Genomic DNA, 23,238 nt, shown 5'->3' with positions numbered 1-23,238 from the left:
ATTCATTACAAGCCTTTAAATTCAGTTTGTCATGACCAGAAATTAATTAAACAAACTTATGGAAGGAACATAACTTATAAACTTATGCTTCAACGAATAAGGTGGTCCTTGTTTGTTTGTAAGTACAGTTATAGCCCGTATATCAAGTTGACACCTTTCCTATATATAAATCTCTTGAACCCAATTTGACAAATACTATAGAATATACAAGTATGTTAAACCAATTTGGGCCAAGCATGCGCTATTTTAATTACCTTCGAATCTATTGATTAACCCTTAAATTAAACCAGGCCTTTTAATTTAAATGTCAACTTTAAATATGATTGATTACTCTGTATCCTTTAATTCGTAATTAAGTTGATAATATTTCACTCTCCCTTTGAAAATAACCCTTCCTTTGGTCAAGTGAGCTTGTCACACCGTGGACTGACGACTTCAAGTGAATAATGATGATTTTCCGACATAGAAAAAACAAAGGATTTTTACGGTGCCATGTTCAACCAATTTCATATAATTCGTACAAAGCTACATCGGTTACGAGTTAAATAAAATTGCAATACCCCGTTCCCCCCTATAAACGCGTATTAACTGGGTGTTAGCGAACGTTTTATCGAGCCTCCATGGCGTCTCGCGCTCCTCACTTTGCACGCGCCCTACCTTACTAATAAGAAATATATTATACTACGTAACCGAGTAAGGGTCCTTTTGTATCGATATTCAATTACGCGGGCCGCGACTTGGAAATATAGTTGTTGTTTAGGCCCGTTCGAACCGAATCGAACTACAAATTTTCTCTATTTTTGGTTCTGCATCGCTTGTAAAGGGAGGCGATTGTTTTTTAAGCCTTAAGCCTTCCAGGCTCACCCCCTTGCCTTGCCCCTCGCCTTTCGACTTCTAGACTGAATGAAAAATGAACATCGCTTTCGACCCAAGTTTTTATATTTGCCGGGGTTCTTTTTGTTCATTTATTATTTTTGAAACTCGTCGTCGTGTTTTGTATGAAAATAGAAAAAGCATCCTTTACAGGATCTACTTTTTCTTCTTTACCAAAGGTGGGGTGGATACAGGGGGGATGAACGCTAAATCGATAAATGCTTTTTGGAATGACTCCCAAAAATGTTTTAAATACGCCTTTTCATATAATTTCAATTTTTAGGCGCATTATGACAATTTGTGAACAGAATTATGGCCTATTTTTTTTCCTTTGCAATTTTATTCTTAATTGTTTGCCCATTTTAACAATTTACTTAATTACTAATAAATTGGCCTATTATTAATTTAAAAAGATTACACGCCATTACTTGGCCTATTTTTCCACTTATAACAATTTATACTCAATAATTTGGCCTATTTTTCCACTTAAAGCAATTTATAGGCAATAATTTGACCTATTACTCCACTTATAACAATTTATAGGCAATAATTTGACCTATTACTCCACTCATAACAATTTATAGGCAATAATTTGACCTATTACTCCACTCATAACAATTTATAGGCAATAATTTGACCTATTATTAATTTAAATCGCAATAATTAAACCTTAATTACCTAAACAACTCATTTCACGCAATTAGTGCCTTAATTATAATTAAAACTATTTGGCCTACTATCAATAATTTCGCCAATTTTCCTCCGAATAACGTTGGTAAGCTCGTTTTGCGATACCCGACGCGGTAGCTTCAATATCCGTATTCATAGATAACTAAAGCTAAGAGCTTAAAGATCAAATAAGCTTAAGAGCCTATTTTGATACCACCTCTATAAATAGGCCTATAAATAGACAATCCCAAGAAACCAAGGCTCGCAATCAGTATATATTGATACCAAAAGTAAACCAAAGCGAAACCAAACAAGGGCTATATTCTATAGAAGTAATGGCGGAAGCCTACCTTCAATAGCGTTAAAGCCTACGGCAAAATAGTCTACTCTGCCATGTCCATTTAAAGGCGCCAAGGCTTACGCGTTTTTAATCAGATTACTTTCGATAAATCGTTGCTCTAACCCAAAATAAAAAATATTGGTTCGTCATTTCTCGACCTAAGTTTACACCATTATTAAGCCTAGCAGGAATGTTAATATTAAACCATAGAGTCAACGATAACCCTTTGGTATATTCTTAGACTTGGAAAAAACATCCCAACTATTCAAGGAATTCCGGGAATCCTGGGTATACCGAGTCGAATACAGTCTAAGAAAGCCTTGATTTCCTAATGAAAATCACTCCTTTTCCTTTGAAATTAGAGCCATTCTAAGACGGCCTTATAACAAACCGGAAGTAAACTCAAGCGTGCACTTGACGCAACTGGGACACAAGCGCCAGCCAGCATCTTAACCCCCCCCCCATGGCTACGAGCCTTAACGACAACCTAACTTGGCACCAATCTTACGTTTATTTCCTATGTAGAGTTAGCCTTAAATCTATGGCGTTTTTATTATGACCGTTATTGTGTGTAGAGTATTTCGATTCGATTGTCGAGCCAATTGCGTGGTGGCGTTCGATAAGGTTGTAATGGAAGAATGTAGAATAGATGGAACTCGAGTAGATTGAAATGGTCCATCGTGGCTGATGACTTGTCCTACAAAGACGTGTAAAAAAACATCTAGTAAGGCAGCGTGTTATTGGATGAAACTGCTGCTGGTCTTTCTGACTGCGCTTCCGGTTAGGAAGAAGCCAGCCAGTAGTCGGCGTAACTAACCAACTAACCGGAAGTTAAAAGAAGTCGGAACCATGGACAAAATAAAAGTATGCTAAACAAAATTGAGCGTGCACTAGCCCCATTTGATATAATTTCGACCAAATCTGACCTTGATTGCATACTTATTTATTAAAAGTGTTGATAAGTAATTAATTACCTTGCGTCTTAGTTACTAGCGGTAATCATTACCGATGAGTCAAATTGCGCTATACAATCCATTGGGATATGATTTTTTTGTGCGTTATAAATTCAGTGGTCATTTTTTTGTCAGATGGAGATTGGTTGGGTGGGCTTTTGTCCAAGTTTTTCGATTGGGAACTGGGGTTAAATTCTCGGCAACAAAGGAAGGGCGTTTTGTCAAGGCTTATTGCCAGCAATTGCGACTTCGATCGCCATTTCTTGCCCATTTTATATCCAGGATCGTAAAAAACGTTAACACCGAAAATGGCCTCGCTCATTTTTCACCAAAGATTTGGCATTTTATAGTATACCCCTAGCTAGTCCCGTATAGAACCAACTCCACCTACCCACAATCTTTAAAGGGAGAGTGAAGTGAAAGTATTTTGTCAAATTATTGTTAAAGCATTTCGAATTTTATTTTATCTATAATAGGTAAAAAGTTATTAGATATTAGATATTGAAGAAAGAGTAAAATGAATTTTTATTTTCTTATCGAGATTATTATTTATTTAATCTTAATTTGATTCATAACTATTTGGACTAAATTCTCAAAACTCGGTGCAATTACTATATGGAATACTGTCTTTACAGTGGTATTTTTAGTTTCACCCTATCTATAATAGGTCAAAGGTTATCAGCCATTAAAGAAAGAGTGAAATGAAATATTTTTCTAATCGAGATGATTTTTATTTACTATAATTTGTTTCGTAACTGTTTGGACTAAATTCACCAAACTCGGTGCAATTATTATATGGAATACGGTCTTTATAATGGTATTTTTAGTTTCATCCTATCTTTAATAGGTCAAAGGTTATCAGCCATTGAAAAAAAGAGTAAAATGAATTTTTATTTTCTAATCGAGATTATTATTATTATTATTTTTTAATCTTAATTTGATTCGTAATTATTATTCACGAAACTCGGTGTAATTACTATATGGAATACGGTCTTTATAATGGTATTTTTAGTTTCACCCTATCTATAATAGGTCAAAGGTTATCAGCCATTAATGAAAGAGTCTAATATAATATAATTGCAAAAAATATTAGAAAAAATTAGTTTCGGGTTGACCTTCCCTTTAAAAGGTCATTTTTGATTTTTCCAAGTACTTGTACTGGTGGTGGTAGTATCCATTATATATTACAGTGGCTACTTAAAGGGAGGGTGAAGAGGAAAATCAAGTTAGTTTTAATCGATTATTTTACTAGTTATAAGACCTATATGCATAGTGAAACATTCAGGAAATATCTCTAGAATTTTTAAAAATTCAAAAAAGGCGCCGATTTTGTCCTTTTTTTTATTATTTGAGCCCTGCACCTTTGACCAATGAGGAGGGCCCCCTCTAGCGGACAATAAAAATGCGGGAAAAACGCGTGCTGAGAGCCTGAGACAGCCTTCGCCCTTCGCCATGTTCGCGTTCGCCTTGAGTTAAAATACGGATTGACGGATAAATTGGTCGGTAAATATAGTTAATATACAGTAAATAAATGAAGATGAAGGGAAAATACTGATAGTTGAGATATATTTCGCTAAAATTCAACGTAGAATTACGAGTGGTATATCGGGATTCTGGTGAAAACTGAAAACTTTTCTATCGGCCAAGGCTTAGTAAGTACCATTAGTCCATTGCAAAATACAAATAGATTTTTAATTACAATCTTGATTTAAACGTACAAATTCTTGCTCCTAAATTAGGTTTGAATGATAATGGCAGAGTTTATAGATGAATTGGGGATTCATCCCTACCAATTTGAACCACTGGTTGTGGACCACCCCCATTATTTTGAAAATGATGAAAGTGACGAAGAAAATGATAATGGTGTTAATATCGGCAACAATAACAACAATGAACGTGTTGGTACCACAAATTGGTTAGTAGTGTATTTCATATCATAATAAGGCAATGAAGTTAAAAATTTTAAATGCTATAATCTAATAGGTGTACTTGTAACAACTGCGCGGAAATGAACACAGCACACGAAAGTGTGTGTTGCAGGGAAATAAACAGAGTTGTTGAAAAAACATCTGATTTAGCTTGTGTAATTGAATGGAGACGTTTTATTATAAACTGTCTTGATCTAGATGTACTTGAGCCAGCATATTATACCTACGTTGATGAAACGCATGACAGGAATGAGGATAATATTCACGAGTAAGTACTCTGGAATTATTTGCATAGTAGAAGGCACTCATGAATGCTAACTGAATTTTCAATTTGGGCTTAGTTTGTTTGAAAACTAGACAATAATAGCTATGTTCAGTTCATTTTTGTTAATTTTAATTCATGTTCAAATCTAACTCAGAGAGACCTTCAATGAGTGTTACTGGCAATTATATGTATTACGTATTATTTTATAAGACCAATAATTTGAAATTTTAGAAGTTATCGATATGTTGCTTATCGGCAATTTATAAGAATTATTTTTAAACGTTTGGGGCGGAAACGTAGGACTCCCATTCCCAGCTGTGTTGTGGCGAAAATTAGAAGCACTTGGCCCTCAGAAGAATATTGTGGGTTCAAATACCCAAGATTTGATGATTAAATTTACAATATCACGTGAAATAATAAATAAATAAATAAGCAACAACGATTGGTTTTTTTTATTGAAATCTTGATTTTAATTTTGCTACTAAGTCGGCTTTGCTGACATCCTTAGAATATAAGGAAGACAGTGTAGCTACTCGTGAGGGAGTAGTGATTAAATCTGTAGCAACAGAGTGAACTGCTTGTTCATAAGAGAGTTGCATTAATTTTCCCACATATTCTGTAAAGAAATGAAACATTTTCAAGTTTGTACCCTAATAAAAGAATCAGTACTAACACGCACCATATGTACTTTCTACCAAAACTTTTCGCACAGTAGCTGCTCCACTTTTAGCCTTAGGGTAAGATATGTAGAATTGTTCTTCTCCTTTGGCTGTTTTAGCTTGTTCTTTGTGACCATTTTCATTGTAATGGAGTGCAGCAAGATAAATCCTGTGTTTGGAATTTAATTGCCTGAGAAAATGTACCCATACAGCAAGCTCAGGGCGTATAAAAAACGAACCTCGACTGCATTGAGTCTTTTGTAAAATGGTACATTTTTGGGCTGAATGAATTCAGCACAGAATGGAAAACTTCCACTGAGTAGGTTTGATATTTCGAGGAAAGTTGGTAAATAGCGGCAAGTGTGTAAGGAGAATTTACTACTTTGCTAACTTCGTCGAAAAGTTTGGTGCCTAAAATATAATAACTGTAGTTTAGATTTTGATAGAATTAAATTTGTCGAAAGAATATATGTTTCAGATCTTCCAAAATTATTTCGTCAATTTGCAAGTTATCGTTATTAACAATTAGAAACTAAAAACTACGCTTCTTCTGAGACTGGTTGTTTGTTTTTATATGAAATCTGTTACTCGCCTCTTGCGAGCCATATCCTTTCATCTCGTTCTTCAAGCGGGCCATGTTGGCATTTCGGAAATTCTTTTCCATGTCCTTCATGAACATCAGTAATATGATTTAACATAGAGAGCCATTTATCCTTTCTTTCGTCTCTTGTCGTTGATGATGCCCCAACCCAATATATGTGGTTTGTTATCCCAGGTATCCACAAATTTAAAGCACTGTAACTTTTTTTCTTTGCAATTACTGCTAGTTTGGCCTTTATATCTGAAAACAAAGCAAAACTGACTTCATTTGCAAAATGGGGTGTACCTTTAGAGTTGATTTGTCAAATTGCATTTAGTAACTAGCTCACAATGTTGTAATCTGAGTCGAGCTAACCAACCGATTTCAGCATGCTATTTGGCACCTCCACATCAAGGTTTCAACTCTTACTTTTGGCAACATGCCAATTATCAAACTCGTGGATAATGTCAGTGTGCGTGTCCCTCAAATAAGCTATAACCCCTTGATTACGGTCAGTAACTATTTTGGCGATTCCAATCATCATATTTGAGAAAAATTCCAGTCCTCTTTTCAATCCTTCTAATTCCATCTGGTTAGATGCCGTTACGTCAGTGGACTGGAATAATTTGTTGCCATTGATAAAGTTCTTCACAAGCTTATTTTATATGACCTGCTATTACCTGAACAAGTTCAACATGGAGTATTTTGTTCGTTTCTGCATCCATAAAAGTGTATGTCCCATACTTTGCAGAGAAGCCAGGACTATCAGCTCTACCATCACCGCAAAGAGTATATTTCTTCGCAGGATCTGATAGCAATAGATCTTCTTGTTCTTTGACCCAAAACTTCAAAAATGGTTAGATACAAATGTCTATATCTCAAATTTATGACAATACCTTTTCAATTATGGGATGAAACATCCTTTGATATAGGAAATACATGCGGATTGAAAAAACTTTTATATTCAAGTTTTTAAACACTCGCAAACATTTTGAAGGTATTTCCCCAGAAAAAAATATTGCTGCTGCCAAGAGGTAATTTCCCCACGAAGTTTGTCCAAAGCTAGATTGACTTTCCCAAACATCATTGTGACCTGCTAAACATTCCGTTTTGATTGTCAAACATGAGCCAGAAATATTTCTAGTCAAATGGACAATGGGATTTTGGCAATCTTGCCTCCGGCAAAATTTAAATAGTAGAAGTAATTGGGAGATGAAAACAATGTATTTGTCCTCTAAGTGGGGCTTAGTTTCTGGAACAAATCCCTCTATATATCTGCATAATAAGTTTGAAAATTTTGAAAGTGACCTTTGATATAAAATTGAGAAGAAATTTAAAACTAACTCATCTTCCGATTGTATTGCTTCACTCTCTTGTGTGCCAGAAAGACTGGGTTCATATGAAGAACTGGAATCTATTCCTAAGGCCTCGGTAGAATCACTGCAAGTTTGAGACCCTATGGGTTCTGGCACAGGTTTCTCGTCTTCCAAAACTAGCTCCTCACGAAAAAGATCTTCAGTGTCAGATAACACATGACTCCTTTGATACTCATTTTCAGTAGAAACCTGAAGTTCAAGTGTGCCCGCTGTAAAATTTTATCGCAAATTGTACCTGATAACTCTTATGAAATTTAGCCTTAGTTAAATATCAGAATAAACTGTAGTTTCTAACATGTATTTGCAGCAGCCTCTCCAATATGATGACTACTTTGTACCGTATCTAATTTGGCCATTTTTCGAGATGATACTTCTCCCCAAACGCTAGGTACAGCAGTTCTTTTCAAATATTTTCGTTTATCACTTGCATAAGAACTTGGGGTGAAATGAATGGAGCACACTCTCAACTTCTTCCTTGGGATCCAATCTCCCTCTTTACCAATTGCGTTTTTCCACTGACGTAGAATTTCTGGGTTACTAGGAAAACTGTGAAATTTCACATCTTTTCCTCGGCAATTTTCTTGAGTGTTAGTGCAGCCCGGAACCGCGCAAATATCACCCGACATCTCAATATTTTGTTACTAAACTTTTACGTTCACTTTTAAAATACTGTATGATATATAATTTTGCATTAGGTACATAACATTTGTCAAATGTGTACATTTGTTACTAATACTTACTAAGCCTTGGCCGATAGAAAAGTTTTCAGTTTTCACCAGAATCCCGATATACCACTCGTAATTCTACGTTGAATTTTAGCGAAATATATCTCAACTATCAGTATTTTCCCTTCATCTTCATTTATTTACTGTATATTAACTATATTTACCGACCAATTTATCCGTCAATCCGTATTTTAACTCAAGGCGAACGCGAACATGGCGAAGGGCGAAGGCTGTCTCAGGCTCTCAGCACGCGTTTTTCCCGCATTTTTATTGTCCGCTAGAGGGGGCCCTCCTCATTGGTCAAAGGTGCAGGGCTCAAATAATAAAAAAAAGGACAAAATCGGCGCCTTTTTTGAATTTTTAAAAATTCTAGAGATATTTCCTGAATGTTTCACTATGCATATAGGTCTTATAACTAGTAAAATAATCGATTAAAACTAACTTGATTTTCCTCTTCACCCTCCCTTTAAAAGATTAAAAGCCATTTTCGACGAATATTTCCATTTTTTTGGATTTTTTTTTCTGATTTTCGATGTGTTTCGGTATTACAATATTTTTTACTCCTTCGCATAGGAATACTTTTCTTCTTAGATTTTGAAATCCATTTTTTCTGGATATTGTTAAGCATTAAGCTTGCCTCGATATAAAAGCGCGATTTTCCCTTACCCCTTCCCTCTTCCTTACCACCATTTTATTGATCCCTAAAATGGATCTTGGCCAAATCCATTTATTATCAAATTTAAGAAAAAATAAATTTGGGGCTTAGACAAAAATCTTCTTAAGCTTGCCTTCGTTTCTTTTCAATATAAAAAAGGGTTCCTGGCGTCTTTAACAATTTATATAAAATAATCGATTAATTTTTGTTAATGTTTCGATTAATTTAATTAATTATTCAACTAACCAAAGATAATTTAAACTCGTTATAAAAATAATCGATTAATTTATTTAATTATTAAGCTTACCAAAGATAATTTAAAGTTGATTCCAAACTTTTTTTTATTAAAAACAAATAAGTTCCTGGAAAAAAAAAACTTTTATATCAAATAATCGATTAATTTTTATAATGTTTCGATTAATTTTTATAATGTTTCGATTAATTTATTTATTTAATTATTAAACTAACCAAAGATAATTTAAATTTGATTCCAAGCATTGTTTTTAAAAGCCCCTCGTTTCAAAACATTTATATAAAATAATCGACTAATTTATTAATATTTCGAAAAACTAATTTATTTATTTAATTATTTAAAGTAATTAACTTCTACTTTAATCCTTTATAAAAAATAAAACCCCAGAAGGGAAATGGCAGGTCTCTCTGCCTTTCTCATGTACATTAAAATAATCTTTATCTTAACTAAATAAAGTAAGGGGTAGAACAACTTCATGAAGACGTATCCTATATTAACTTAGAGCCAAAACGTCTTAAGTGACTTAATTCATCCCTATTATTGATCGGGCACAGAAATACCATAGTTACAATGTCTGGCCTCTAGATGCGCGGTATTTGTAAATGGCGGAAGACATTGATCAAAGTAACTTTAGCAATTAAAGTCGTATGTACCGAGCACTTCAAATTTCTCGTCGAGAAACCTTTAACCCTTTCCCTGGAATATTATTAAAAGTAAACTCCCCCCCCCGCCCCCACGCTAAGCCTCGGTCAAAATTAAGCCTGGAATTTTATTTACCTTAAATTTTCGGTTCTATTTTGGAGAAGTTAAGAATTTTTATGAAAAATTCTGAAAACATTTTTCATGTTTTCTTTTTTGAGATAAAAAAAATTATTTTAAGTATTTTGTGTACAGGGATTATATTAATGCTTGTAGCTATATAGATATATGTAGTGGGTGTACTAATATTTCAGTAGCGTGTAGCTTTGCTGGGTGCACTCTGCAAACGGAGGATTACGTTTAAAGGGGGGTAAAGAAGGACCCAGTGTTGGTGACACTGATCTTGATAGAGTGACATTCGGCTGGGGCTTCATGGATTAACTTTCATGTTTTTGCAAAATATTCCAAGAAAGTTCGGAGAGAAAAATAATCCGGCTTATCTTTATCTCCCCGGCCCCCATTGCTGTCTGTCTGTCTGTCTGTCATAAAAAAATGGTTTATAAAAATTATTTTGAAATTCACTTTTAATTTTTAACAAAACCGAATTATTTAGTGTTGAATAGACAAGTGTGAAAACAATAAATGCTTATCAAGAAGCTCGGGACATTAAATTAAACAGAGGGTTAATAACGGAGCTAATATCTATTAACAAAAGTTTATAGATTAAAAACCAAAAAGTATACCCACCTACCTCGTTCGCAGTTCCCATTCTTTTTCCTGTTGACTCAATCAGTGTAAAATGAAAAGTAAAAGACCTTCCTCTCAACAACCTCTACGCGAATTAACCAATCAGAGAAGAGATTTTTATTTGGGGTAAAAGGTTTTTAGAAAATAGTACTGTATGGTGGCGACCCAAACGTTAATTCTTGGTACTAGAGTTAGCACCGGCTACTATATTGAGCCTTTTCACTTGCGCTGCTACGGTCGTGAAGATGGGGGTCGACACTATTCTGAGGGTAAGGGGGCGTTTCTCGTATTACGCATCGCGAGCAAACTTCAACGAAGTACACTTTATGTTTTAACTTGTAAACTTTTGCTATTAATAATGAAAATTTGCTAATCTTATCTATCATTATTTTTTCTTCATCGGTTCTTTAAAACAGGTTGAGATGGAATACACGACGATCATATTGGCTTGGGTGTTGGGTACGATCGCGGCCGTCGTGTCCATGGTGGTCACTTTGGTGCTGTGCTACTTGTATTGGAAGAAGCGTTCCGCCAAGAAGAGTAAAGGCGACGAGTTGGAACCTTTGCAAGTGGGTCCTCCCGTTCCTCCTGGTCAAGCGGGCACTCCCGGCGGTGGTCAAGGGGTGGACGGCAGCAGCAGCGTCGTGGAACTGACTAGACACAACGTCGAGGATCGCGTTCAACACGGAACTACGCTAAGGTTAATCCCTCCCTTAGTTTCTTCAGTAGCTTTACACGCTTTACCGCCGTAAGTAGTTTAGAACATTAGTCTTCCGTAGTGACGTCACCACGCTAACCCCGCCCCCACCCTTGAATATCGTATATTTTTAATTTTTACGAATTATTTAATAATAATGACAAATTATTATTAATTTGACCCTTGACCTCCCCCTGCAAGTACGGATATACCTTGTCCAATTGGTTGGTACGTTTTTAAATTTTTAGCTTTGGAATAATTTAATTTTAATTAAATTGGAATTAAATATCAAAGCTAATTCCGAGTTTCGCAGCATGCCCCTCTGTCGCGTTCTTAAAAGGTACCTAATTTCAGTTACTTTCAACCCAAAACTGTGTTCCTTTTAAGACAGCGACGTTAATTGTTATTATAAAATTAAATATTTAAATTAAGCCAATTCGTTATATCAACAGTCTGGTTATCCCCAATTATATATTTATAAGGTAATGGCAGTTGCCTTTAAACTCTATGAGGAATATAACGCTAGGTGCCACTACTCGTATTTAAACCGCATGAAAAAATATATATGAACGGTGTTTACCTTAAAAACCGCTAGAGGGCTCCCAACCCCTGGTAAGCTTAGTAATTTCCAATGCAAATTTTTGACTGATACGAACCCAAGGGTTTTTGTTTCAAATCGTCAAACGTAATATATTTTTGACAGTTTAACTTGACAGCGAGTAGGAAGCCTTTTTTCCTTAAGCCTTGGTCTAAAGCAGGAATAAAACCACTGACTAAGTTTAAAAAAAAATAAGAAAAATTGTAAGACTTTATCCTTTGACTATATTTTGCATTCTAAAAGGGTTTTAACCTAGAAAAAAGGGTTTGCTTATCCACTTTTATACGCGTTAGTGTGTTTTTATATTCAGTTGGCGACGGTTCTGTAGTCTGTGGTCGATTTGAAATGAAGTTAGGTCTGTGGTTAAATCTTTTAATTATAAAAGAGTCCCATTGTTTTCCAACCGGAATTAAATCTTTATAGACTTTTTCGATATAAAGCGGGAGCCGTCACGTGTTCGCCTTTCGCGCCTTCTTTGAATGCGCGCGCTTGAAGTGAAGTACAAAATTTCAGGCGCGAGCTTGAATAATGGGATGTCTCGCGCGCGCTGCCAAAATAATCTCGTGCATGCGACCGGGTAATCCGATTGAAAATCAAAGCTATCTAACTTCCAACTTTAATAGAGTTAAAACTAGTTCTTCTACCAAAGCTAGTATACGAAAGTGGGTGTTATAATTGGAATTAATACGTAACTGGCGCTCGTGCTAGCGGCTAACATGAAAGGGCGCCACAAAAGTCAGCTTTGGCACCCACTGCCAACTAAGGTTAACGGCCTTCTCCACGCGTAGGTAAAGAAAGGATTTGGGCAAAAGTAATTAGATCTCGGCGAATAACTTCGTTAACGAAACGAACCTGATTAAGGATTATAGCCTAGGGTGTAGGGGTCACGCGGACGAGGTTCAAAGGTCAAATTCGCCGGTCTGAATTCAAAGCAAGCGCGGCTAGGTTTTTCGTCAAATATTTAGAACTAAAGTCGCGTTGCCTTCAGGTCAAAGGCAATGCATGGCGTCTCTCGCTTCCTTTTTCATTGTAATGGAATAGTTTTTGGAGAAACCTCTAGGCCTTTGCCTCGGGCCTAACGAGCCGTAACGTGCTTAGCATTCGAGAATCGTATCTTTCTTGGCCTTAAGGAGTTAGGGATATGAAACCCGAAAGGAGAGCTCGGGCCTTGTTTGCCCGAGCCTTATCATCTTCTTGGACACGCCCCTAACGCGATTATCAGAGCGCTAGTGTAATAATTCCTTCCAAATGTTTTTTGGCCCTAAAGAAAATTTATTTTGGGCCTCGCCAGGAATTATGGGCGAGTGCTTATACTATAACGTGTTTTATTTAGTAAATAACTTCGAGTTTATTTACTTCCGAATTCTTCTATTGAATTATTTCTCGAATTAATATTTAATTTTCTTTTTTATGTGGCAAGAAAGTTGAATTATAAACATAGTTTTCAGGCTAGGAGTATTAATACTGCACTGGGGTTGTAACAGAAACCCCTGGGAAGAGATATGCCGCATTAATTATGTTTATTTGTTGAATAAAAGAAGAATTCCGCGTAGCAAATATTCAAACTCGATGCTTTTTATCCGATTAGGGGTTTCGTTCGCACTAGAGCCGAAATTAAAATTATACATATTATATTATATTACTTTTATTAATAATTAAATTTAATTAGAGCTAATTGGGAATTGTACTACGAATTTAAAAACGGTAGAGGAGAGACCACTGTTATCATTTCGTTATTAATATTAATATTTAAATTTAATTTAAGCTAATTAGCTAGCGTATTAGTTTAAGTGCATGAAGTGCTAAATATTTTATTATGCATGCAGGAAACTTCGCTCGCTCTAGAATAATTTGACTATAAAAGCGAAACCGCATTTTGTGTTTTATAACCTCGTAACTAAAGGGGTTATTGGAAGGGGCCAAGGCTTAGCTATAAAGTAGATAGTGCACGGCACAAAAAGTGCTAAACTAAATCAAAGGATTATGGACAGAGTTATGTACCTATATAAAATAATATTTAATTCGCGGATAAACTTGGATACATCTAAATCTTTCTTCCTTGAATTTTTGACCTATTTTTAAATTAAAATAGACCAGTTGTATAAAATCCTTTTCAAGGTAAATTTTTCTACTGAATTTCGTACTTTTGGAAACCCTTAACCTTAACTGGCAATCGTGTTTATTTAAATTGACGGCCAACTAATTAACACACTAATTAAGGAAAGAGTTGGACGTGTTTTTGATGGGCGTTCAGCGAGATAAACCGGTGGAAAACCGATCACTCTTTGGTAAGCGCACTGAACGCTCCAGAGTGACGTCATCGACAAACTGGGAAATTCATGGATAAACAAGCTGTTTCCAAACAATTTTGCGAATCATTTATCCCCAAAACTAATTTGGTTTAACGCCATTTTGTAACTAACTTGTTACATAGTGTAAAAGGTATCATTTAATCAAACCAATCGATCGATTTTAGGTTAAAATATTCCATTAAAGGTGTAGTCCTACGCTATTACCAAACCAAACCAGTTACCACCGACGTGGTGGTGGTAATAAAATGAATCAAGCGGAGTGTGCAGCGCTATTTAAGGCGGGGGAATAGAACTCCGAATTTAGGCCCTTGCAGATAGTGAATACGGACTTTAGTTATGAGCTAATAATTCTAAATGCGTAGTAGTAAAAAGAAAGAAACGAATGTTAGGAGGAGATCCACCCAAAAAAGACAATCGTGCATGCAGGGTCCCAAACAGAGACTCCGCCCAAATATGGATGGGGACCCATCTCCCCCAGCCCCAACCCCAACCATAAGGAAAAAAATAACCCCTTAATGGTTTCGCTCCTAAGTTAGTTTCCCAGAGTGCGGTCTTGTTCGCGTTAGAATAATTTATTTGAGTCTGATATTTAATTCTCAAAATTTGGACTCTTCTGATTGGCCAATTTCGGAACTATTTATATATTTATTGGTTTAGCACTTAGGTACACTATAATATAATTTTAAGTTTAGTTTAAATGGTGAATTTAAGTCACAAATTTGGTTAGATAATTTAATTGGTTAATACAAAACTTTTAATTATCTTAAAAGATAAATGTGAAACTAATTTCAAGTGGTGTACTTTTGTAAAGTGACTCTTTTGAACTTTCAAGAAATAACGAAGTGGCAACTTGAATTTTAATCCTGGCAAAATTTATTTCCCAAAAATAAAAAATAAATATAACATAAAATAAAAAGGATGCAGAGAATTTACCAAAAGTCGCTATTTAAATAAAGTCGACTCGTAAACACGAGTATATACTCTAATGGCGCTGTAGGCAATTTTCGTATAGACTCTAGTACATTTTTAAGTTAAGAACCGCCATTAGTTTTAAAAATGTTCCTGCCAAAGTCACCCGCAGTTTGCTCTAACGTTAAAGCTAAGTATAAAATAAATCACCCTAATTGAACTCGGCTTTCCACGCGCTGCATATTCCCCTTGACTTGGTTTCAATTTTAAACGCGCCTGTTTTTAATCTGATAACTTTCTCAGCCTTTTTAGTTTTAAAAATTGTAGGCCTTCATATAGGGTATTTCTATACGGATACCGAGCCATTTCATTACCGCCTTTCAACAATATTAAATTAAATAAAGTTTAAAAGTCATTTGTAAATCTCGTGCGCTCGTGCGCGTGGATATATTCGCCCCTTATTTGTTTATACGGTTAAAGGTATAGCAATGTACTTTTTTATCGCATTTCCCCCGTATATTTCCGTATTAATTCGGTGACCGCGAATACCATGGGAAAAGTTCGAGCGAAGTTCCACTCAAAAATATTAAAACTCACGAGAAAATGATTTAAAATAAAAAGGGGTCGGATACTTGCCCCCTTTTTTAAATTACACCAAAAGAGCTAAGAATTTTAATTTAGTAGGCGAACCCTTGGATGAAACTTGAGCGCTGAAAAGTCATTAGTAGGGTAAAGCAAGGAGTTTTAATGAAGCGAGTCACCCGCTGTTAATTTAAAATATTTTTAGGAAATATTTGCTCCTAAAATACGCTTAGGAATATTAATGTCCGTCACCATCCGATAACAGCTCGAGATTATGATAAACACTGAAAAATAATTATGTTTTTCGCCTAAAAAATATTACCAGCTGTGTTTTACCTAAACACTTTTTCAAGCCCAAAATAAACATGATTAATTATTTTATCATTAATTAAAACCGTAAAAAAAATTAGTACAAGTAAATTTAACAAATATATTGAGTAATGGCACATCCTTGCAGTGTTTACGGTGAGTTCTACGGCTAATTAATAGCAAGTGCCACTACTCTATATTCCTTTGAGCTCTCCCCCCCCCCCAACTTTAAATCCATTAAAACCTCCATGACTTAGCTGAGAAAGTCAGGCGTTACTAACAGTAAAGCCTGTTTCCCCCCCATACATATCCCCCCTACGGCTTATAAGTCTAAGTCCGACTTTTATTAGTTCCTAATGGTCAGTAAAATCAAACTCATTTCCAGGGATTCCCAAGTTTTCGGATGAGAGCCTAACCTCTTCTCCACCTCTACCGTAATTTGCCATAAACCTTAACGTAATACTTGCCTGAAGTCTAGTATTAATTCTAAGGCATACTCGGAGTGAAACGCGAACGGGACTTGGCTTTCAAGGAGTTTGCTCGGGGCCATGATTTTACTTCGGGCTGCCCCCGGGGTTGCTATGGTTACCTGATGTGGGTAGCCTTCTCCCCTTAATTACTTACTACCACCAAGTACCCAGACATTCCCCTTAAATATTACATCAAGATCCCAGCTCGACAAGTGTCTTATGGATAATAAAATAGAATTAGCCGTATTAAAATTTCAAGGTCTTAACTTAGCAAAAGGCGCGAAAACCTTTCTCTAATTTGGCGCGTGACAAAAATTAAAATAAAAAAATGGGTGGGAAATTAGCGCGAGGAATAATTCCCGCCTTATTGAAATTTGAAGGTCATTCTCTTACTTGGCGCGAGAATTTTATAATTTGGCGCGTGACAAAAAAGGCTAAATAAAAAGGCGGGAAATTAAAGTTTTAGCGCGAGACAAAACTGTTATTATGATTGGTCGAAAGATTATAGGCGCGTGTCGCTAAGGCCAAGGCCTAATTTCGCGCGAACTTTTTCGAAATCCACGCACGTTTCCTCATTAGACTAATGAAAATTACTACATACTATACAGTATTTAAATTCCTTAGAGCGTAAATGTAGTAACTACGCTCTATAAATCACGTGACACTAGTTCTCTAAATGAAAAAAATGTCCAGAGAGTAATAATTAGGCTTAAGATAAACGAAGGGAAACGAACGAATTGTTCTGATTGGATATTCGGAAGTTGTCAGGTAGTGTTGAACAAGAGGAAATAAAAATGGATGTGAGGGGGGGAATAAAAGGAACTGGGGAAATATAGAAACCGGAAGTGTAATTAGCCCACCCCATTGCGGCCGATAGAATTGGTCATTTCCGTTTGGGGGTTTAGGGGGAGAAGAGCAACTTGGAAAAGTCAATCTGAATTCCACAGATGATTCAAATATTTATTTAAAAATGTTATTATTATCAATATTGATAAGGCGAAACTGCGCATGCGCTGTAAAATATCCTATAGTTTGGGTATTACCGAGTCACGTGTTGACTTCAATCATACTCTACGTTATAAAGCGTGTCTTGAAAGCTTTTAGAAGCTACCCAAATAATAGCGATGGGAAAGGAAAGCCAACATTAAGGGGAGGGATTCGGGGAAGGCTTTTGAAAGGTTGGCTAGCTTTTCAACCGTATTCAAATTCAGACTGACGTCAAACCGTTGGTTGCCGCCGCCACTAAGTCATTTTCAAACCCCTCAAATATCATCTTTAAAGGCTGTATTACCCCTAACAGGAATGCATGCAGCTAACAGGAATATTTGCGTCCCTATTTCTTATGGTAATTTCTGTGATTTCGGGTTTTGTTGGCCGGGCTTGCTCTAGAAGGCGTGTCTTTCCTTACTACGATTTCATTGGTTGGTACGAAGGGAAGCAACGCGAGGTCCAACAGAGATAGATTATTCGTCATACATAACATAGTCTAGCTAGCTCCTCCCACAAAGCCCGCCTAGATACGTTGAATCAAAATGGAGCCCTACACATTATTCCAATTAGCTGTATGAATTATAGGCCCTTTAACATATGGTAAAATTTAAAATAGTTCAAGATAGGGTAATATTCCCTTTAAATCGTGTTCGCGTACAGAATGTGTGGTTAATAATAGCTAAACAATTTTATCCCCGGCTTTGGCTTCATTAACTTTACCCCCTCGTATACACTGTTAACAAAAGCGACCCGGGGCCACATTTTTTTTAAATTCTTTTTTGTGGGCTTTTTGTGGCTTGGTCGACGATTATATTACAAAGATGATTTATCGTTGCTAGCTACTCTATTTTTAAAAGGAGTGAAATAGAGTAACGGCAACCATAGGCCTTTGCCATTATTAACTTCAATATGGAGTTGCCATTAGTTGGAAAAGCGGACTTGCAAAAACACTTTGCCTTAAAAGTTTTCAAGGGTTTTTTAAAAAAAATAAAAATCCGGGTTTGTGAAGTCATTTATTATTCAGGTGAAGTTACTTACGAAAATATAATTTTTTTTAAACTGAACTGAATTCGAAAATAATTCGCTAATCATTAATGTTTATGTTGAAGTGACTTAGAAGAATTTAAAGGGAATATGACCGGCAACACTTTTATATTGATTTCAAATCAAAATCTCGAAGAAGATGAAGTGTTTTGGGGTCACGACACATAAATTTTGGGTGTAATGTTTACACATATCGGGTTTAAAGTTTTCAACGCTGACACTTTGGGAACGGGCCATAATATTTTGGGCAATTTGGGGAGCAAACATTTTCAAAGAATATTGACAGGGGTCAGAGTGTGACCCCCGGTTTAAAAATTGACCCAGTTCTTTCAAAAACGTTTCAACAGCAACCCTAACTACACAAATTTAAAATTAAAAATACTTATTATTGAAATGAAATCGATCGAGTACAGGTTCTAATTTAAACTTTGTAAAGGTTAATCCGCAAATATTTACCCAAGATTTATTTACAATTCAAAATATCCTGCTCCTAAGCTAAGCCTAAAAGTCACCTAAAAACATTCTCTCTGCTACAACTTATTAACGAGCGAAAAATAAACAAACCGGGGATTTCAGGGTCCCGCCAAAAAGGACCGCGCTGATTGGTTCGCGTTGGGAGAGAGCTCGCGAGCTCGTGAGCTCGTGCTTTTAAAGGAGGGGGGGGGGGGTGGATGAGGATGTAAGGATTAAAAGGCAGGCTGGAAGGCGGGAAAGATGTGCGCACGCGCGTGGCTAAATTTCAGGCGGGAAAAAAAGCGCGTGAGATGCAGGACTGGACTGGAGAGAGTGTCCTGCTCTGCTGGAAAGAGTGTCTTTGAGGCGCTAGGCGAGCGGGGACAATTTGACGCGAGAGGTACAGTAGTGTCGCGAACTCCGAGAGACAGTTTTCAAGCGGGACAGCTGATCTCAAAGTTGTCGTTTTGTTTTTTGAATCGGTGCCAAGTTTTTGGTCAAGTTTGTTGTTACGAATTTTTCATTACTTCCGATTCCGAAAAGGTTTAAAAGGAAACAACGTAACGTTTCCGGTTTCTAACAACAACGACAACAACCCCCAAACGATTTTATCTATTTTAATTTTGAAATTTGTGTGTTTTTAAAACGTCAGTATGTTTCAATTTAGGTAAGTTTGTTATTAATTTGGTTCAAAGTTAAGTGTTTAAAACGCTAATAGCGAAATAAATATGGTTTTCGGGCGGTTTAATTTAAATTATTTTTAAGTTGATATATAAATTTTATACATTTTGTTTATAGTTATATATCAAAGGTCAAAGTTCAAGTTTGTAAAAATTTACGGTTAATTGAAACAGAATTTTGTGAAAGGTTGGTGAAATAGTGGCTTTTAATTTAATTATTTTTGGTTGATCTAGATTAGATATTTCGGATTTAATTTTAATTAATTTTGCGTTAAAATAGCGAGTTGGCACTTAGTATTATATTCCCCATAGAACCTAACGCAATAAAAGGCACTGAACTGTCGCTTCCCTATAGAGTCTTGTCACTTAATTGTAATCAAACGTCACACTTCTTACGTCACTTATAGTTCACGTTCAAATTTTCAATTAAAGTTTTTACTAAATATTATGTATTGTATTTATGTCAATACGTGTGATAAAATTATGAAATTTATTTAATGAACACTGTAACGGTAAAAACAATCAAATTACCACCAAATATTTTTGGTCTAAAACCGCAAACTCCGCACAAACATCGCATCCAAACCTAATTAAACTTAATTTCTTTTTAACCCTTTTTTTTAAATGGCGTTTAGACTTCAAGGAAGTAAAGAAAAAGATTCGGCGGGGGCCATGTCCTTTCTTTCGGCTATTATGCCAAACACGGAGGTCAGTAACTCAATTGACCCTTGAACTTTATAATAGGACCGGGAGTGATGATGTTTTTGGGGGGTCATTTGACCTATGCAGGACACTGTAGAAGACCTACCGATGGAATTACACGAAGGAACTGACAGTGCAGGTCAGATTCACTTCACCTTGGAGTACGACTTCAAGTCAAATACACTTATCCTCAAAATTCATCAGGCCAAAGACATTCCTGCCAAAGATCTATTAGGTAACGTTTAATTATCGCAATAATTTTTAAACATTTTAATTATTTAAGACTTATTTCTGGCGACAATTAATATAATTATTTGTTTATTTATTTATTTATTTGTTTATTTGTTTAGGGACATCTGACCCGTACGTTAGAGTGTGCCTTTTGCCAGATAAAAAGAATAAACTGGAGACCAAAGTAAAACACCGAACTCTTAACCCCAGATGGAACGAAACATTCTATTTTGAAGGTAATTTAAAAATTTTAATTTTTTTGCGTGTCACTGTCCCTTTTAAGTATTATTATTTTGGGCGCAATCTCTGGTTAGTCGTCACTCCACGGTATTTTCTCCTATAACGTAACGCAGGCAAACGCGGGGAGCTGCCGATCCCCTTTTGGCTTAACCCCGCCCACTATTGTAACATCATTTCCCGCGTAAAGTTGCGTTTCGTCTCGTGAAGTTCGCGAGTGTCACGGTTGTTACGATTGTTATCAAGCGGTTTAATTTTAATTTTAATTTAAATCAGTTTTAATATAGATTAAGATGAAAAATTACGCTTAAAAGGTAAATAACGATCCATTTAATCATTATTAACAGTTTTTACTAAATTAATTAAGATTATTCTATGATTTAAATGCATTTTAACGTTAAGCCTTGGTTATCAAATTTAAGTTATCGCAATCTTAGTAAAATTTCTGACTTTGAATTTGCTAATTAGGGATGAAATACCGTCTATAATTAAGTAAACAAGGGATCAATTAACTAATTTTAATCTTAATTAATAGCCGCGATGTAGAACATTTTATTTGGTTTTTTACAATATAGATAAACGTTTTATGCCCATGCTTAATTAGTTTGGGGAGTTTAACTTTGACCTTTATCGGGGTCAAGACGCGGCGGGGGGGATACTTAAGAAATTGTTTGTGTTAGTCGCTTTGGAAGTCGGCTCACGTTTTAGTGTAAAGTTGAAAGGGTTGGGGTTTGGAAGGGTTCTTTAGAGGATTGAAAATCTCCCCCTTCTGGCTTTGACTAATTTCCCACTTGGCTCCTTCCAAATGTTTGCTCAGTCAATCGTAAAGCCTAGAAATGAAGATATTTAGGTCCTATAAGCGAGAGAGGCAATTTAGAGATAGACTTACTATCTGTAACGAGAGACTACCAGGCCTACCACGCATCCATCCATTGGTCTAAGTTTATAGTTCTGAGATCTAAGATAACCTCTCTCTAGTTGCTATCTAACTCTCTTTCTCTCTGTTCAATTTATTTTCAAATAAGAGACAAATTGATAAATTTCGGGCTTTCAGTTTTAGACATTGAGTAATTTGAACTGGGAATTTTAGGCCTGGTTTATAAACGTTAGAGTTAATTTAAACGGGAATAGGCCAGATTTAATGAATTAAATTTAAAATTGTGAACTTAAAAATAGGGTAGTTTTTTTTTAATTTATAAAATTGTGGAGCTTAAAAATAGGCCAGTTTTATTAAATTATAAAATTGTGGAGCTTAAAAATAGGCCAGTTTTATTATATTCAAAAATTGTGGAGCTTAAAAATAGGCCAGTTTTATTATATTCAAAAATTGTCAAGCTAAAAAATAGGCCAGTTTTATTATATTCAAAAATTGTCAAGCTAAAAAATAGGCCAGTTTTATTATATTCAAAAATTGTCAAGCTAAAAAATAGGCCAGTTTTATTATATTCAAAAATTGTCAAGCTAAAAAATAGGCCAGTTTTATTATATTCAAAAATTGTCAAGCTAAAAAATAGGCCAGTTTTTTTAATTCAAAAATTCTGTTAATTCAAAATTTCTGTTAATTCAAAAATTCTGAATCTAAAAAATAGGCCTGTTTTTTAATTTATAAAATTATGAATCTAAAAAATAGGCCAGTTTTATTATATTTAAAAATTGTGAAGCTAAAAAATAGGCCAGTTTTATTAAATTTAAAAATTATGAAACTTAAAATAGGCCAGATTTATCAAATTTAAAATTTATGAAACTTAAAAATAGGCCTAATTTATCAAATTTAAAATTTATGAAACTTAAAAATAGGCCTAATTTATTAAATTTAAAATTTATGAAACTAAAAATAGGCCATATTTATCAAATTTAAAATTTATGAAACTTAAAATAGGCCAGATTTATTCAAATTACGTATTAAGAATCAAAAAATTAGACCAAATGAAAGCTAAACTCAAGATATAAATAAAGTGAATAGAAAAAAAGGAGTTTTATCTTCATACTGATCTTTATAGGTGTGCATGCAGTTTGTTAATTTGGAGATAAGTTTAAAATCAGTTTGCTACAATGTCTAACGCGTACATTTATTTATGTATGGGGACTAATATATTTTGCTGCTTTGATTTCCCCCGTGGATAAATTCTAAAAATAAAATCAGGAGCTGTAGAAAGGGATTTCGGGAAAATCAAGCTTTGAATAAAATATATATCTTTTAGGCGGGAAGCAAGCGAGTTAGAGAGAAAGTCGATAAAAACTTTGACGATCCGCTTTAAAATTCCAAAAGTGTTTCTTATACAACACTCACTCTGTTTACCCTCTAAAGACTTTACATTTAAATTTGACCTAAAAAATAAATCTTACTTAGTCTTCTTAAAGG

General features: G+C 35.2%; 3 protein-coding genes across 9 annotated transcripts in view; 2 read left to right on the top strand and 1 right to left on the bottom strand.

Moving 5' to 3' along the window:
* Nucleotides 1-4,048: 4,048 nt before the first annotated feature.
* Nucleotides 4,049-5,470, top strand: LOC149612758 (uncharacterized). 3 transcript variants are annotated; one of them, XM_089858358.1, is made up of 5 exons: nt 4,054-4,334; nt 4,425-4,487; nt 4,575-4,750; nt 4,819-5,031; nt 5,260-5,470. In XM_089858358.1, the coding sequence occupies exons 3-5, from the start codon at nt 4,581-4,583 to the stop codon at nt 5,420-5,422; spliced, it is 546 nt and encodes a 181-aa protein (XP_089714484.1). In that variant the 5' UTR covers nt 4,054-4,334; nt 4,425-4,487; nt 4,575-4,580; the 3' UTR covers nt 5,423-5,470. The 3 variants fall into 3 exon arrangements, with proteins under 3 accessions (XP_089714485.1, XP_089714484.1, XP_089714483.1); XM_089858359.1 differs by having other exon boundaries at nt 4,049-4,487; nt 5,329-5,470; XM_089858357.1 differs by having other exon boundaries at nt 4,056-4,487.
* Nucleotides 5,458-8,838, bottom strand: LOC149612757 (uncharacterized). Of its 3 annotated transcripts, none has more exons than XM_089858356.1 (11): nt 8,537-8,838; nt 8,384-8,446; nt 7,939-8,312; nt 7,612-7,852; nt 7,164-7,542; nt 6,948-7,112; nt 6,697-6,883; nt 6,280-6,528; nt 5,927-6,098; nt 5,708-5,856; nt 5,458-5,644 (listed from the first exon to the last, which is right to left on the bottom strand). In XM_089858356.1, exons 3-11 carry the CDS (start codon nt 8,267-8,269, stop codon nt 5,481-5,483), a joined length of 2,037 nt encoding a protein of 678 aa, XP_089714482.1. In that variant the 5' UTR covers nt 8,270-8,312; nt 8,384-8,446; nt 8,537-8,838; the 3' UTR covers nt 5,458-5,480. The 3 variants fall into 3 exon arrangements, with proteins under 3 accessions (XP_089714482.1, XP_089714480.1, XP_089714479.1); XM_089858354.1 differs by having other exon boundaries at nt 8,384-8,715; nt 8,811-8,828; XM_089858353.1 differs by having other exon boundaries at nt 8,384-8,838.
* A 2,244-nt stretch (nt 8,839-11,082) lies between these two features.
* Nucleotides 11,083-23,238, top strand: part of LOC149612756 (synaptotagmin-7-like) — a 46,102-nt gene continuing 33,946 nt past the window's right edge. For 2 of the 3 annotated variants that reach the window (XM_089858216.1, XM_089858214.1), the window contains exons 1-4: nt 11,083-11,410; nt 20,342-20,414; nt 20,496-20,643; nt 20,759-20,875. In XM_089858216.1, the coding sequence (XP_089714342.1) occupies nt 11,085-11,410; nt 20,342-20,414; nt 20,496-20,643; nt 20,759-20,875 (664 nt within the window). In that variant the 5' untranslated portion in view covers nt 11,083-11,084. The remainder of the gene's footprint in view (nt 11,411-20,341; nt 20,415-20,495; nt 20,644-20,758; nt 20,876-23,238) is intronic. The other variant, XM_089858215.1, reaches the window with a different exon arrangement.

Source organism: Phalangium opilio, unplaced genomic scaffold (assembly GCF_054372755.1).
Source record: "Phalangium opilio isolate 3A_F unplaced genomic scaffold, DU_Popi_V2 ptg000232l_1, whole genome shotgun sequence".
Classification (NCBI taxonomy): domain Eukaryota; kingdom Metazoa; phylum Arthropoda; class Arachnida; order Opiliones; family Phalangiidae; genus Phalangium; species Phalangium opilio.
Note: the sequence above shows the minus strand (reverse complement) of the source record. Positions and strands in the feature narration are given on the sequence as shown.